Source organism: Danio rerio, chromosome 5 (genome assembly GCF_052040795.2).
Source record: "Danio rerio strain M-AB ecotype USA chromosome 5, GRCz13ab, whole genome shotgun sequence".
Lineage (NCBI taxonomy): Eukaryota > Metazoa > Chordata > Actinopteri > Cypriniformes > Danionidae > Danio > Danio rerio.
In genome coordinates, this window is record NC_141025.1 from 12,992,866 (window position 1) to 13,010,638 (window position 17,773).

General features: G+C 34.7%; 1 protein-coding gene across 3 annotated transcripts in view; it reads right to left on the reverse strand.

Annotated features, from left to right (window-relative positions):
• The window catches only part of nos1 (nitric oxide synthase 1 (neuronal)), a 130,364-nt gene that overhangs the window by 53,604 nt on the left and 58,987 nt on the right, over positions 1–17,773 (reverse strand). For all 3 annotated transcript variants that reach the window (XM_087252824.1, XM_087252823.1, NM_131660.1), the window contains 6 exon segments: positions 15,540–15,685; positions 14,283–14,445; positions 12,643–12,734; positions 7,527–7,668; positions 5,671–5,810; positions 517–691 (listed from right to left, as the gene is read on the reverse strand). In XM_087252824.1, the coding sequence (XP_087108950.1) occupies positions 517–691; positions 5,671–5,810; positions 7,527–7,668; positions 12,643–12,734; positions 14,283–14,445; positions 15,540–15,685 (858 nt within the window).

A 17,773-nucleotide genomic window follows, 5' to 3' on the forward strand; every position in this document is an offset into this window, starting at 1 on the left:
AACGATTGTAAAAACATGATTGAAAACAGCATATTTATGAATTAAAATGTGCGTGTATTAATTAGAGCAATTAAAAAGAACAACAACAACAACGTGTAATATACCGTATAATCAACTTAATGCATTTTAACGAATCATCAAACACAAACTTGTCATTCCTAATTTGCTGTTCTGTTACAATGTCTAATACATATGCATGAAGATGATGAAATGCAGTGCAGGCTCAAACTGTGACTTTCTGAAGGGCTCTCAGAGGAAAAGTAAAGATTTGTAGTTTATCTGTTGTAGTTTATCATTCAACAGTGACATTTATGCTAAACCAGTTTTACTAGAACTACAACAGCATTCTACTTTACATTACTCTCTTGCCTGCGTTAATTGCTGCAATGTTCGACAATGTAAAATATATATATATATAAAATATTACCCTTTTTTCCCCTTATCTTTGCTAAGCTTCTTTGACACAATCTACATTGTAAAGAGCACTACAGAAATAAAGATGAATTGAATTGGTACCTCAAGTATGTTGTATCGAGAGCTGTCGCAGAAGTCTCTCACACCAATTTCTGTCCCCATGTACCAGCCGCTGAAGGGACATGCGGTGAACTCTAGACCGCCGATCTCTAAAAGCATATTTGACACAGCAGGAAGGCCGTACCACTTTAGATTCAGCTCCTTAAACCATTCAAACCTAGACAAACACAGGCAGGAGGACAGTAAATATTGAAAGGTTAGTTCACCCAAAAAAGAAAATTAAACCATAGGACCCTTGAGGCATCCTAGGTCTACATATAGAGCAGTGTTTCTTAACCATATTCCTGGATGAACACCAGTTCTGCACATTCTCCATGTCTCCTTAACCAAATACACCTGATTCAGATCATCAGCTCATTCGCAGAGACTGAAAGACCTGTAATTGGTGTGACAGACAAAGGAGACATCCAAAACATGCAGTGGCCCTTGAGAAACACTGGTATAGAGTGTTTTCACAATGCATCATCAGTCGGCCATGATCGAGAGCAGAATATAACGCCACTGAACAGAATAAAACTTGCATATTTAGCTTATTACTGCTATGGAAAATGATTAAATGATTTGCTATGATTAAATGATTTGCTAACCTGGTTGGCCTAGCTTATTGTTTTTAGGACAGTTATTATCTTTAAATAATCTTTGAAAAAAGAGCTAAACATTAAGAAGCGTTCTACACAATATTTTCTGTAGCTTTAAATTTGTACAAGTCCTTTACATTTCAATAAATTCTGTCTGGCTGTCAGTGTTTTACTATTTATTAGCTGGAAAAACTATTATGAAAGTGATCCCAATAATATAATTTCTCTACAACTTTATCTTTACAGTTGTGGTCTAAACTGCGCTGTTGTTTTACATTCAGGATTGTTTTAGAACAATAACTTAATGGCTATCTTTATATTTATAGAGTAATCAGCTTCATGAGTTAACCATGAGCTAATTTTCATTTTTGGAAGAACTAACCCTTTAAAACCAGTGTAGAAAGTCAAGTTACAGGTTTAAACATGTTTTGAGGTTTGTTTGCATAACATTACGCAGTCATCTTGGAGATTTTCCCAGCGATATCAAGGTAAGTGTGAAAAGGTCTCTCTTTCTCACACGCACACACACAAACACACACACAATGACACTTTCAGCAACATGAGCTCTCGATAACATTTCTCTATAACAGATATTTTTTTAGAACAATGTCTTTATGGTTATCTTTATAATTATATTATGAACAGCCGTTAAATCATGAGCGAATTTTCATTTTTGGAAGAACTAAACCCTTTAAAACAAGAGTAGAGAGTGTTACGTACATAATCATCTTTTACAGTTTATGTGCATAATATTACGCAGTCAGTAGAATATCTTTAAGATTTCAAGGTGCTGTAAGTGTGCAAATGTCACTCTTACTCTCTCACACAAACACACAGACCCACTATACTCCATATAAAAGCCAGAAACTTAGATTTTTTATACTGTAACACACTATCAACAGTAAAACTTGCATTTTTTCCCCAACAGTGAAAACAAAAATCAAGAATGCATGATTACACTCACCAGCCACTTTATTAGGTACACCTTACTTATACCGAACTGGACCACTTTTTGTCTTCAGAACTGCCTTAATCCTTTGTGGCATAGATTCAACAAGGTACTGGAAATTTTCCTCAGAGATTTTGGTCTATACTGACTTGACAGCATAACACAGCTGATGCAAATGTATCAGCTGCACGTCCATGATGCGAATCTCCCGTTCCACCACATCCCATAGGTGCTCTATTGGATTAAGTTAGGTCTGGTGAGGGTGGAGGCCATTTGAGTACAGTGATAGAGCCATGCTTTCATGTTGTTGACATCAAATTCTGACCCTACCATTTGAATGTCGCAGCAGTAATGGAGACTCATCAGACCAGGTAACGTTTTTCCATTCTTCTATTGTCAAATTTCGGTGAGTCTGTGCGAATTGTAGGACCATTTTCTGAAATTCTTAGAAATGGTTGCGCATGAAAATCCCAATAGATGAGCAGTTTCTAAAATACTCAGACCAGCCAGTCTGGCACCAACAACCATGCCACGTTCAAAGTCACTTATATCACCTTTCTTCCCCATTCTGATGATCAGTTTGAACTGCAGCAGATCGTCTCGACTATGTTAACTTTGAGTTAACGAGCAGACAGGTGTACCTAATAAAGTGGCCGGTGAGTATACATGGTGTCATGATTTTGCAATAAAAAAGTCATTATGGAAAAAAGGTCTTAAAATCAAGAAGAGTTTCTCCACAACGTTGCCTGTAGCTTTAAATTGCATTAGCCCTTTATATTTCAATGGATTCTGACTGGCTGTCAGTGTTTTTTAGCAAGAAAAAAATATTCTGAATATCATCTCTCTACAACTTCATCGTTATAGTTGTGGGCTGAACTCTGCTGTTGTTTTACATTGAGAAAGATTTTAAGAGTGATGTTTTTAAAGTTATCTTTACAGTTTTAGTGTGAACAGCCTTTAAATCATGAGCTAATTTTCAATTTCGGATGAACTAACCCTTTAAAACCAGTATAGAGAGACATGCTACGCGCCCAAACATGATTTGCGGTTTATTTGCATAACATTATGCAGTCAGTAGAATATCTTGGCATATCCAGATGTACACCATTAGGCTTGAAGAGTTTTCTGTTTACACTTTTCATCATAATTTCTCTGCAAGTAAATGCGCACATAGTAAGCATCGCCAACACTGTCATTATCTCTAAACTGGCACCTGCAGGCATCTCGAGAGCTGCGCTAAGAGGCCAATTTCACCTGTCTTTTATGAATGCTGAAAACACACGCACTCCGGTGGAATTGGCTGATCTATGCATAAGTATTCGCATAATTATCGCACAAAATATTGTGGTGACTGCATCCATTATAGCCACAGAATAATACCAGCATTTGTTAACAAAAGAAACGATATGTAAATGTATTTCATCCATTCACATACATTTGTTTGGACGGTCAAATCTTTCAGCGCTGACAAACTGCCAATGATGGACATCATATCAGTACCGGAAAAATTTGAGTGCTGAAAATTATTTTCTTTTCTGTCGTGCTTTTTATGGTTTCATTTCTACCAGTGCCTCAAGGAATGTTTGATTTATGTGCAATTTGACTTCGCACTGCCAAAATTGTTTACATATTTCCACACGTTTGAAATCACAGTAATGTTTTAGCCAACCTTCAACATCCAATTCAAGGTTGATGCAGAAATCCTCGCAGAGTGGTACGCAATATGCATTACTTTTCTTGATTTTCCTGTATAGAAGCTGCATCATGGTCATTTTCGTTTGCGCTAGAAAAGTCTGGCTGTTTATTTTTTCAAGTGGGTGATGCATGAGCAAATAAGAGTTGGTATGTGAAGGTTTTATGGTGTTATATTATGTAAAAATGTTACTTAGTTCTAAAATTTTGATAAGTAACATCATTACTCTCGCCAACCTGATGTCACCAAGTAGGACATGTTCCTGGATAACCATTTATGTTGATCCTAGAACATCATTTCAATCAACCAATCAGAATTAAGGGATATGTTTACATTTTATGTTAGGCTTAGGCTTACGGTAAGGTTTGTGGACTTCTCCATGATTGTTCTCCAACTATCATTCCCCTCTTATTTTAGGAATAATTTACAGTTATGGTTGGGTTTAGGGGTAGGGAATGGGTATGATTACATTTTCCAACAAAAATGATGTTCCAGGATCAACATAGATGGACAAGGATTGCATCCTACTTGTCAAAATCATGAAGTGCTCATTACTCTAACCAATAATAATTGATCATAATAGGAAAGGTTATATTTGTGGCCAAAATCTGACTGCTTTGTACACACTGTAAAAAAATAAATATATACGGTTAAAGTCAGAATTATCAGCCCCCTTTTGATTTTTTTTCTCTTTTTTAAATATTTCCCAAATGATGTTTAACAGAGCAAGAAAATTTTCACAGTATGTCTGATAAACTTTTTTCTTCTGGAGAAAGTCTTCTTTGTTTTATTTCGGCTAGAATAAAAGCAGTTTTTAATTTTTAAAACACCATTTTAAGGACAAAATTATTAGCCCCTTTAAGCTATGTATATTTTTTACTTGCCTAATTACCCTAACCTGCCTAGTTAACCTAATTAAGCTAGTTAAGCCTTTAAATGTCACTTTAAGCTGTAGAGAAGTGTCTTGAAAAAGATCTAGTACAATATTATGTACTGTTATCATGGCAAAGATAAAATAAATCAGTTATTAGAGATGACTTATTAAAACTATTACGTTAAAAATGTGTTGAAAAAATTTTTTCTATTAAACAGATATATATTTTTTTAAATGTGCAAACTCATTCATTTTCTTTTTGGCTTATTTTCCTTTAATTTGGGGTTGTCACGGCGGAATGAACCAGCAACTTATCCAGCACATGTTTTACGCAGCGGATGGCCTTCCAGCTGCAACCTATCACTGGGAAACACCCTCACACACTCATTTGCACTCATACACTACGGACAATTTAGCTTACCCAATTCATCTATAGCACATGTCTTTGGACTGTGGGGGAACCCGGAGGAAACCCACACCAACACAGTGAGAACATGCAAACTCCACACAAAATGCCAACTGACCCAGCTGGGGCTCAAACCAGCGACCTTCTTGCTGTGAGGCGATCGTGGTACCCACTGCGCCACCGTGACGCCCCTTAAACTATAATTATTTTAATACAAATGCATGATTGGTGAGTCTAATTCATTCAATTATAAACTTACATAATAGAGAGTACCTCAGGACGCAAGTATATAATCATCTCTGAGACACATCAGTGTCAAACTGACAGCATTCAACAAGCAAACCCAGGCAAGATCCGGGAAAAAGGGCAAGTTTAATGCCAAATTAGCCCACGTTCCTGATTTTACGTGCACAAGGGGCTCAGCTTGAGTTCTCTGTTGCTATGCATCCTGAAGCTCTGCACATTACAGCCTCTCTGATATGCTGTTTCCCTTTGCCATAAACTCTATGATACTCACTATCATATTCTTGGGTGGATGAACATTTTAGGTGCCAAGTATGTTAAGACTTGATTTAATCGTGTTTTTACCTATTCATCAAACAGACTGACCGCTAAAAATAGTTTGGTGGTTCTTACTTTGGATGTATGATGGGGACCTCAAGTACAAGATCATCAGGGATCTCAAAAAGCTCTGGATCATTCCCATTGGCTTGGAGAAGAAGGGGCAAAACATCGAACCGGCCTTTTGGAGCTTTCCATCCTTGCTGCATACAGATCTAAAAGGCAAAAGCAACCAATGCAGATCAATAGAGCTTCTTTAAGTGCATTTTTAAAAATTAAAATACAAGTTTTTTAGATATCTATAAGCTAGTGTGCTCCAAAACAGTGAAAAAATTTGAGTTTAGAAGATATAAAGCTGATATAAACATGTAAAGCTTGTAGCTCGTCACTTTCGCCTAAATAGATCAATGGTTTTATTCATGTCACCTCATACTTCTGTTTCTCATCAAACCAATCAAAAGCTCTCTAGTATCTGAAATGCCCCGCCCTCTTTAAGACGCTTCTCATTTGATGCGCTTGAGCTCAACTGCTCTCACTGGCAGAGCTGTGATAAGGCAAAACGCTATTGGCCGTTTTTAAAAAGGGGAGGAGCTACACTTTGTCCCACCCTCTCTTCATTTTTTTGAAGAGATTAAGTCAAACATCCAATAAAAATGCATAATGCCCTTCACGGGACCTTTAAATCCAGCTTAAAGCAGTCAGGACCGTTTAGCTGTAGATTAAAGGTAATTTTGTTGAAAATAATAATGTTTCTCGCACAGACTCATGAGCAACATTATTATGGTTTTTCTTCAGTCATAAAATTGCATTTCATAAATAACCAAGAACGACAGTTTAAGTTTATCTTAAAAACGGAAAAACTGCACAATTTCACTGCATTTGTGTTTGCTGGACAGTCTTTCACTGACACTTATAGCAGAAGACCCTATTTCACTGTGATTGAGAGAATAAGAGTAAACTCCATTTCTCTATCTCACACTGTGGCTCATTTGACCTGTTGGCATGACTTTTCCTTTCCTCTTAGCTTTCACAGTGATACTTCTGGATAGAGACACGAGCACGTGCCTGCAGTTTTCTCCACCATGTCTGTCATGGATCAGCCGTGATCGCTGCTGCCGCTTATCAGTGTCACTCATCTGTGAAAAGCGCCAGCGTGTAAGAGCTAATCGCAGCCTTTTCTGTTGAGCGCATGACCAATCAATGGGGTGTAAGAACTTGGTAGACAAGGCTCAGAAAGTGAGCAGGATATTTATATTTGTTTATTTGCTATAAATGCTTGAGTTGTTTAAAAGTACAGTTTATATATCTGACTGTTTGTATTACAGGACACAACTGTATTATAAATAGTATATAAATATATTTATACATTTTTTAAATACAAGAATTTCTGCTGTGCAGAAAATATAAAATTGTGTATGGAAAGCATCGTCAATGCACTGAGATATCAAATTGATCTAAATTGATGGCATGATAATCGTAACTGAACCGTAAGACCAGTGTAGGTTCTCAGCTCTAGTACTAAAGGTACACTTTATTGGTATTGGTACACTTTTAAGGTTGTTTTGCACTTCCCGACCACCGGAATTCTCTGCATTCTTGTAATTGAGAAACAGTCACTGGTTATTGTTTTCCAGCTTTCTTCAAAATATCTTCTTTTCTCTTCAAAAGGTTTCACAGGCTTAGAATCACTTAATAATGAGTCCATGTTGATATATTTTTAATATTTGTGAGAACTATCCCTTTAAAAAGCTTTATATAACTAACACAGTCTCAATGCTGCCAAGAAATAGCCCTGACATCTCAAAAAACGTCTTTTATGAATCACTTTGACACTTCAATTTTGTGCGAACAGGTAACATGCGTCAATCAATGTCTGGTGGCTGCTTTTGTTGTGTCTGTGAGCCTAACAATCAAAACGACATCAATCTCACCTCTGTAAGCTCTACAGAAGCTGGATCTCCTAGAATTGATCCATCGGGCTGCTTGTAGCCTGCGTAGCGGATCAGCTGGCTGTTCCACACCCGGAAGTCATGCTTCCCATCTGTCTTCTGGGGGAAGATGGTAATAGCTGATCTGCACATCAGAGACAAGGGATCATTGTGATAAATGCTAAAATCATTCTTGTGGATTCCCACTTTCAATCCTCTAATTTAGTGTTTCCCAACCCTGTTCTTAGATGCACAGCAACATATTTTGGAGTCTCTCTTATCTGACCTGATAACTTCAGGTTTTGGAGTCTCTTCTAATGTTCTGATGAGTTGATTCAGGAGTGTTTGATTAGAGAGAGGTTGAAAATGTGTACTGTTGATGTGCCTTCGGAAACAGGGTTGGGAAACACTGCTCTAATTAAGCCAGCTTTACAGACTCTGTGAAATTGACCCTAAATATTAATCTCACTGGCCGCTTTATTAGGCACAGCTGCTCATTAATGCATTTAAATTAGCCAATCACACGGCACCAACTAAATGGACTTAGGCAAGCAAATAATGATCTGCTGAAGTTCAAAACAAGTATCAGAATGATGATAAAACTTGATTTCAATGACACAGCATGATTTTAGGTGCCAGATGGCCTGATCTGTGTATTTCAGAAACCGCTGATCTACGATTTCCACACACAACTATTTATACACTGTAAACAATTCTTGATGCCTGAACTTTTTTAGTTGAATCAAATTAACCTTTCTAGTCATCTAAATTTGCAATAATTAAATACTTGTTAAATTTTATATAACTTTAAAATAAGTTAAAGCAACATAAAAATATGTATTGTCTTGACTTCTTGTCATTATTTTTTTTACAGTGCATGGTTGAATGTAAGAATGAGATGGTTCTGAAAAAAAAAAAACTAAACCATTCGGTTCTCTTTTCATGGATCGAGGTCGGTTTTAATCATTTGGCAGGTTCAAAACATTGAGATGTGAGAAACATGAGAGTTACATTAAGTATTGCAGCTGACAAATCTGCATCACTTGCTTGATGACATCAAGTCAATATGGACCAAAATGGATTTTTTTTTATTTTCTTTTGATTTATTTACTTTAAAACATTAAAGAACATTATAAGTATATAATATAATCAATTTCAAATATAAACTAACAGAGACCAAGTAGAGCTGGGCAATATGACTAAAATCTCAGATATACACAAGTCATTTCATATCCTGATAACGATATATATATCTCAATAAAGTACATTTTCTGTCTACTCAATCAGTTAACAGTATATATTTTAGTGGTGTAACGGATCACAAATCTCACGGTTCGAATCACATTATAGTTTTTTAAGTCACATATTGGACTATTTTTTCGGATCGGCCAAAAAGGGGAGAAGACAAATGTAATTTGCTTTCCCTTTTACTACAAAAACAACACGGCAAGAAACTTTTGGTTTTAACAAACAGAACTGAGAATTCTAAGAACTAATAATTTTATACAAAAAAATGAATGAATAAATAATCAGCTGAATAAAAATGTAAAATAATGCAATGGCATACTTTTTTAATCGTTGTTTTTGCCACCCATTGGTTAAATAATGTAATTGCTGCCTTCAACTTTCATTTTGAGCGTCATTAAATGCACCTGCCAATGATTTGGTAATGATTTACCATACCTGCCAACACTCCCATTTTTCCGGGGAGTCTCCAGTCTCTTTCAGACCCATATATATTGACTACATGGGAAAAAAAATCTTTTTTTTTTTACATTTAAAAGTACATACATGAAAATCTACGTATTCATATGTGATTTTCTTATTTTATTGACAACTTTAGCCCAAGCCCAAGATAAAATATTGCTAAATAACATGCTAAATGTAAATATTGTACTCTAAATTTTCTCATGATGCTGTTTTTCATGGTTCTGCCAGCATGCCCCCAATGTTCTGTAATATTGTGCTCATATAAATGATTACAGTATGAAATTACAGTAAACAATGGATTTTGCGACACCTTATCAACGATAGAGCAATAAAACACCATATAAAACAATAAACTTTTTATCTTGTCCATACGATATATACTGTCATGTTGAATAGCCCTAGGACCAAATATTATAATTTAAAGTTAAAGTTAAAGCCAACAGTAAGAAGATGAGACTAACTTAGATTTACAATCATGCACAGAACATGCAGATCTTACAAATGAGGAAAGACTGCTTCATAGCTAAGGACTGACCACTGCAAACACATCATTTTCATGACAGAATAATGATGACTGCTTTTAGCACCTTGCTGAATCTGTGCCAACAGCAAAAAATAAGGCATCTGGATGCAAAAATGAATCTATATTAGTGGGGTAATGCTACATAAATAGCCTTACCCTGCTGTTTGCAAATTAAAAGCGTAGATAATTATACAACACACCACCCTAATAGTGCTAATTATATTGTACCATTTATCATTTTAAGCAAGTTTTTGTCTTGTTTCTAGTCCAAATATCTAAATGTTCTTAAAAGGGACTTACAGTATTATGCCCCTTTTTACAAGATGTAAATAAGTCTCTGATGTCCCCAGAGAGTGTGCCTGAAGAAATACCCAACAAATAATGTTTGATAACCCTTTGAAACTGACCATTAGGTTTTTATCTTAATTGAAATTTAAATGAGATTGTACTTCCAGCCCTCTTTTACAAATGCCTGTGTGTCAGCATAATGGCAGATTCGAAAACAAGACCAATGTTCTATGCTAATGAGGGAGAGATCGTCACTAGTGGGTGGGGCTTCCTGCCTCTGATGACACGTTCAAAGAGAGAATGTCAATCAAAGTGTTTCTGCAGACTGTTTTTATGAATTGTGATTATAAAAAATAAATATAATCCATTTTACCTTTAGAAGCTGGTTATAATCATACACTGTTGCCACACAACTGTGATTAAACAGTTGTAAAATTTTATACAGTTATAAAATTGATTTAGCATGATAGGTCCCCTTTAAATTAAGAAGCAAAAATATGTTCCTGTTTTTATAGATAATAAGTCAAAGTGAAGTGTGTTTTAATAATTTGCTAATGTGGTAAGCAACATCATCTTGTTTTATTGTAGCTGTGAAATAAGATTATCTCACTTACCCAAGCAGCAGAATATTTAGCTTGTTTCAAGGGAAAGCTCTCTTCATTTTGACTGATTATTTCTGAAAACAAGACAATGTGCCCTATCAGATACCCAGCGCAATAAGGCACAAGGCGCGTATGGAGCGATTTGTTGCTATTTTCAAACCAGCGCAACTGTAATTTTCACGTTTGGCGCCACGATGTTTGAATAGCAAATCCATTTGCGCCAGTTTGTGAACTCATGGGTGTGCCGGTCTATAAAGGAGGTGTGTTAAGGTGCATTGTTGGCGCGCTGCTATTTTTCTCAGATTTGTCCACCTGTCGGTTTTGGGTTTTAGAGATGTATGCATCACCATATGTGGCATAGGAATAGGACGCGTGTTTGGATACAACTCAGTTGTTTGACCACACTTTTTTTATTGTTCATTAATTCATTTGCTGGAAATTAGAACTGAATTTAGAAATAGTTTTGATTCAAAGCTTGGTCACACTTTACAATAAGGTTCATTAGCTAATGTTAATTAATGCATTTACTAACATGAACAAACAATGAACAATACATTTACTACTGTATTTGTTCATGTTAGTTAACGTTAGTTAATGAAAATACAGTTGTTCATTGTTAGTTCATGTTAACTCACGGTACATTAACTAATGTTAACAAGCACGAACTTGGATGTTAATATTGCATTAGTAAATGTTTAATTAAGATTAATAAATGCTGTACATGTGTTGTTCATGATTAGTTCATGTTAGTAAATGCATTAACTAATGATCCTTATTGTAAAGTCTTTGTCAAATCTTTGTTTGTTGATTGTTGTTTATTGAAACAAACCGTTTCCTTATCCATGAAAGGAGTAAAGTGTAAAAGTAAAAAGAAAGTAAAGAGGCTGAATGGAGGAGGCTCATTTTTATTCTCGCGCTGTAGATGATCTGTTTAACTGTTGTCTCACTAATAAAGTGTTCAGTTTTTCTACTCACAAAGTCTGCCATGTAAATAGCAAATGAGCCATGGTTTGATTCAACTGACTGTTAAAGGGAATGGGAGATGAGACTCTGATTGGTGTAATGCATGTTATGCTCAAAACACACCTATAACTCATTAAGACAACAAGCACAACCCTGTTAGACCTTGCGCCGAGACACAAAGCACTTTTTTTCATCCTTAAAATAGCAAAAGTGAATTCAGACACACCCTTAATGCTTTTGCGCCATGCGCTTTAGACTTTGCGCTTTGATTGTTAAAATAGAGCACAATATGTTTTACTTGTCTATGCTAAATAAATGCGTCTTCATTTAAGAATTTGTAGATATTTGCACTAGACACTAGACAAAAATTCTAAGAAAAAAAACTTTTTTTTTGCAGTGTACCAAACTGAATTGAGCTTTCAATGCTGAAAATACCTCACATTGACGTCAGATTAGCGCTCCAACGGCGCTGAGGTGCTTTTACTTGTTGACTGACTTCAACAGTATGCTAAGAGCACAAAGTGTCAGTCCAAGTAATCTAAATAACAAGCGGCGTCACCCTCCAAAAACGACTCTGGATGAAATTTGGGTCACCAGCCTGTTTGCAGAAGCGTTTCTTGCTAACAGAGAAATGTGCCTTGATTTGTTTATGTGTAGGAGACCTCTGACGTTTATTCTGGCAGGTCCCGATGATGTAAGAAGCAAGCGTGGGGGGTTTGCGACCGTATAAAAGCGTTTCCTTCTCGTCTACTTTTAATTTCCCCCCGTTTCCTCACTCACTTCTCTCCGGCTCTAATCATTCTGTTAGACTGACGTTAATTAAACAGAACAGAGAGTAAGTGTCGTGTATGATTAGCTTCGTAACGTTGCAGCGGTGGCAGTGTTGGGCGATGCTGTGGCAGGTGCTGCACTGAGGGCTGTGCAATAAGGTGACAAACAGAGAATGGGAACACACACTTTGACAGGGAAGGAGGCAAGAGAAAAGGAGATGCAGGAAAAAAGACAGGAGCTGGTGAAAAATGTCCACACTAACCTGAGGTTTCCTTTGTTGGTGGCGTATTTGATGTGGTTGCAGATGTAATTAAACATTCCATGAGCGGTTGTGCAGTCGCGGGCGTCAAACACCTCGGTGGAGAGAAAGTCACTTTTTAGGACACTTTTTTCATTATCACTGCATTTCAATAGGTATCACACTCTTGATGAGGGTTGAATATGGTTTGATGGAGGACCGCTTTTTGAAAAATGCTGAGCATGAATTGATATTAATTTTGGCTTATTTAGAGCAGGGTTATTATGGTTAAATAAAAAAATAAAAAAACTGAAATAATTTTTGTTTCTTGACTAACAGTAAACATACTTAACTTTAAGCTGAATTGATTTTAATATTGGTTTGTTTGGAGCAGGGTTATTATGGTTAAAAAATGAAATTATTTTGTTATTTGACACACAGTAAACGCACAAATTTAAGCTGAATTGACATTAGTATCAGCTTATATGGAGCAGAGTTATTATGTTGAAATAAATAAAATGAAATGATGTTGTTATTTGACACAGTAAACATACTTAAAAAAAATAAAAATAAAAAATTATTTTGTTATTTGACACACTAAATGTACTTTAAGCTGAATTGATGTTAATATCGGCAGGATTAATATGGTTAAATAAATTAAATTAAATGATTTTGTTATTTGACAGACAGTAAACATTCTTAACTTAAATAAAATGAAATGAAATGAAACTATTTTTGTTATTTGACACGCATTAAGTGTACTTTAAGCTGAATTGATATTAATATTGGCTTATTTGGAGCAAGGTTATTAGATAAATAAATAAAAAAAATTAAAACTTAATTTATTTTTTGTTACGTGACAGACAGTAAACATACTTTAAGCTGAATTGACATTAATATCAGCTTATTTGGAGCAGAGTTATTTCGGTTAATAATAATATTTATTTTTTATTTTTGTTACTTGACATAGTAAGTGTACTTAACTTTAAGCTGAACTGACATTGATATCGGCTTATTTGGAGCAGGGTTGTTAAAGTTTTAAATTTAGAAAATTAATAAAATTAATTAAAAAAATAGTTATATGACAAACAGTAAACGCACTTCACTTTAAGCTGAATTGACATTAATATCTTGAAAAAAAACTGTTAAAACTAGTCAACTAAAAAATGCTAAATAAAACAAAAGTAAAAACTATAAGAACAAAATTGAAATCTAAAATACGGTACTAACTGAACATTTTATTTATTAATCACAATAAATTCATTTTATTTTAGCTACTTTGACAAGGAAATGCTTAACATTTTTATTTAGTGTAACTACTAAAACTAAAATAAATTAATCAGTAGCATATAGACATTGAAACGATGACAAAAACAAAGCAGGATGACTAAAACTAGCCATAATTAAATTACAAAATTAAAAAGATTATACAAACTATTTATTTATAAAAATTAAAAACTAATAAAAATGACAAGAAAAAGCAAAATATGATTAAAATGACAAAAATGTAAACATAAAAACAATCATAAAATAAAATGAATAAAAACTTAATCACTTCAATACTTAAAATACTGTATATTTTTAAAATGATAATAAAGTGATTGGGAACCATTTTAAGATCTAGAACAAGCAATCTTACAATATTAAAAGAACTGACTCAATACCTGTAATTTGGACCACTGGATTCGTCCCACACAGCGAGCTGCATTTCTCCATGCATGCTTGGCCCCATAGATTAGCTCTGTGTCCTTTAACTGATATGTTCCAGAAGTTTCGATTTCTTTTTTGACTTCTTCTAGCCGGTCAACATGGGCCTTTGAGCAACATCTGATCAGACAGCAACCGAAAAAGAAACAGTTGAGTTAATTTACAAGAGAATTATTTATACAGTTAAAGTCAGGATTATTAGCCCTCCTGAATTATTAGCCCCCCTGTTTGTGTTTTTTACCCAATTTCTGATTAACAGAGAGAAGATTTCATTTCTAAACATAATAGTTTTAATAAGCCATTATTAATAATTGATTTATTTTATCTTTGCCATGATGACAGTAAATAGTATTTGACTAGATATTTTTCTAGACACTTCTATACAGCTTAAAGTGACATTTAAAGGCTTAACTAGGTTAATTAGGCAGGTTAGGGTAATTAGACAAGTTATTGTAGAACAGGGGTTTGTTCTGTAGACTATCAAAAAATATATATAGCTTAAAGGGGCTAATAATTTTGACCTTAAAATGTTTTTTTTTTATTATATCTGCTTTTGTTCTGGCCAAAATAAAACAAATAAGATCTTCCCAAGAGGAAAAAAATATTATCAGACACACTGTGAAAATTTCCTTGCTCTGTGAAACATCATTTGGGAAATATAAAAAAAAAAAATAATAATAATCAAAGGGGGGCTAATAAACCTGACTTTAACTAAACATTTAAAATAAAAACATATTGTATGTTTCATTTCACATATGTCTCAAGTATGAGAATTTGAATGTCATTTCATTTATACATAAAGACATAATATCTGTCACACTGACAATAAAACATTATTTCTGACATCATTGTGGGATAAGCAAATGGTATTAAATTGTACGAGTGAGCCACTAAATCAACAAGTTACAAATTGCCCTGAGATTGTGTTGACAATGTCATAGACGAGATTCAAAATGTTGAAAATAAATTGCCTATTAAGTCTTTAAGAGTTTGGTACTGTGATGAATAACCACTGCAAAGATAAAATAAAGTTCAATGTTCATGGTAGTTTGATATCAATATTGTACATGTTCATTATCCCCAATTAATGTCAGCATATGTTTAAAAAGACATTAATAAGGAATCTCTTGTTTTCATCCACTAACATATTTATAGATAAAGTAAAATGTGAGTTATTTTAACAGAGTATATTGGGTTTCATTTTGTTCTCTTGCCTTTTGATTGATGTGTAGTACTGGTCGATGAAATCAGTTGCAAGTGGTAGCAGCTCCTCTTTTCTTCTGTCTTCATCTGGTTTGTGAGCGTGCTGGTTTGGCACCATAATAGACCCTATGCAAACGTGCTCAGTGCAGATCGGCACCTACGGGAAAAAAAAGAAAAATGCGACCAGCAGCACAATGAGAAAACTGAGTGTACAGATTTAAACATGCTACCTCACTCACAGAAATGTGTTTCAAGATAGTATTGTGCCGGTCTCACACGTATTGCGTCTGGAGGAGAGTAAATGCAACTGCGGGGACAAGTTGAGAGTATTTGTGCAGAGTAGCAAAACGACTAAGCGCTGTATTTAAAATGGCATGATGTCTGACATTTTAGGTACATACTATTAATACGGGTGAGTAATTTTAGATTTATGTGATATTATTTACATAGGCAACTTGATTTTTTATGAAAGCCTATGCAAAAGATTTCAATTATTTTAATGGTTTATTTCAAGATTATCCAAAATCTGTAAAAGGGTTAAGTGAACAGAGCCCTAATTGTAGTGTGATTTTAGCAAAAGAACATATATGTAAGATACAATTGTAAAAAAGGGGAGCTTTTGTGGATTGTAAACACATCAAATAACAGTCTGGTTATGAACAGACTAGCATAGACTTCAAATGGCTTAAGAAATCTCAATGCAACACAGTCAAACACACTTTAAATAATAATAATAATAATAATAATAATAATAATAATAATAAAATGTTAATGTACACTTTTTCAGCAGCAGTGGTTTCAGAATTGTTTTTCTTTGTATATAAATATTAGATACAAAATTGTCTAAGAATTACAAGACATGCACTTTTGAAGCTATAAGGTGAATAACTGCTTTACAAAATGTTGTAAATATATTGTAAGTACAATAAAACCTATTCCTTTACAAATCATACACTGTGTGTTTGCACCATAATTATAATCTGTGGAAAAATTATTCAACCTTCTTCATGTTTCACTTCTATTTCAGCTAATTTTTTTTTTTAGGTATTTTTAAAAACATTTTCTTAGATATGATGTACAACATTGCGATTGCTTTATTGTTTGTATTAGCAAACATACAATGCAAACATACAATGTATGGGTTAAAATCAAACATTTGTCTTTATGACAAAAATCATTAGAGTATAAAGGTGCAGTATGTAAATTTGACACCTAGTAGTTGGACTAGGTATTGCACGTCTGGTTTAAAACACGCAAGCATAGATTGCCAGATTGAAGACATTAACAGAAGTGTTCCTAACTGTCGAGCTTAAAGGCGTAAACTGACAATGATCATCTCAGGTACACTTAATGTGCTTTATTCAGTGTTCAATGCTAATAATGCGAGTTTGACATTTTACATGGCATGGTCTGCCATAGTACCAGCAACATATAGTTCACCTCAGACCTTGAAAATAAAAGCCCTGTTTATAACCGGCTCATCTAATGTTTACGCTTGTAATTTTTATATAACTTGCTAATTAATAGCCTCATGTGGAATTCTGAATCTGTGTCTCATTTCAGAGTCTGCTACTATCCACTGGTGGTCACATTTCAGTCATGGTAATACTTTGTTAGCCTTCCTGAATAAATGAATGTATTACTTGGCAGCGGGAGGGTTAAAAGAACCAAAACAAAGACAGACATTCAGGCACGTGACTCGCATTTTCAAAGCAGAATATCTGACTTCAGCATTGTTTTTCAGATAAACAAGAATGCTCACTTGGCATGTTTCTTAAATATCTACAGACATATTAGGGTATTTTTATGCTTTACCAGAAAGATAAATTTCTCTCCTGAAGACATCTACATGCCCATATTGTGTTACAGTTATTGCGCCACCTGCTGACAGGAGGAAGTTTGGCATAAATTTGTGATTTTCTCAGGGGTTTTTTATGTATATCGGCCTAAATTATTATTGTCCACTGTTCTCTGTCAACCTAAGGCCACCGGGCAGCAGTGAGCCCGGGTGCGAGGTCTCTTTCATCGTTGCTTGCAGATTTTATTGTATTTTAGTTTCATGTTCATATTGCTGAAAAGCATTAGCTTGAAAAGAGGCAGGCTTCATCAGAGTCTGATAAGGAAAAGCAAAGAGACAAACGGAAGTCGCTCGCTGCCTTGAGGAAAATACTCATATGGTCACTATAATAAGATTAGATTTGAAGTCAACCGTCACTTTTTTTTAGCTGCTAATATGTTCATTAGA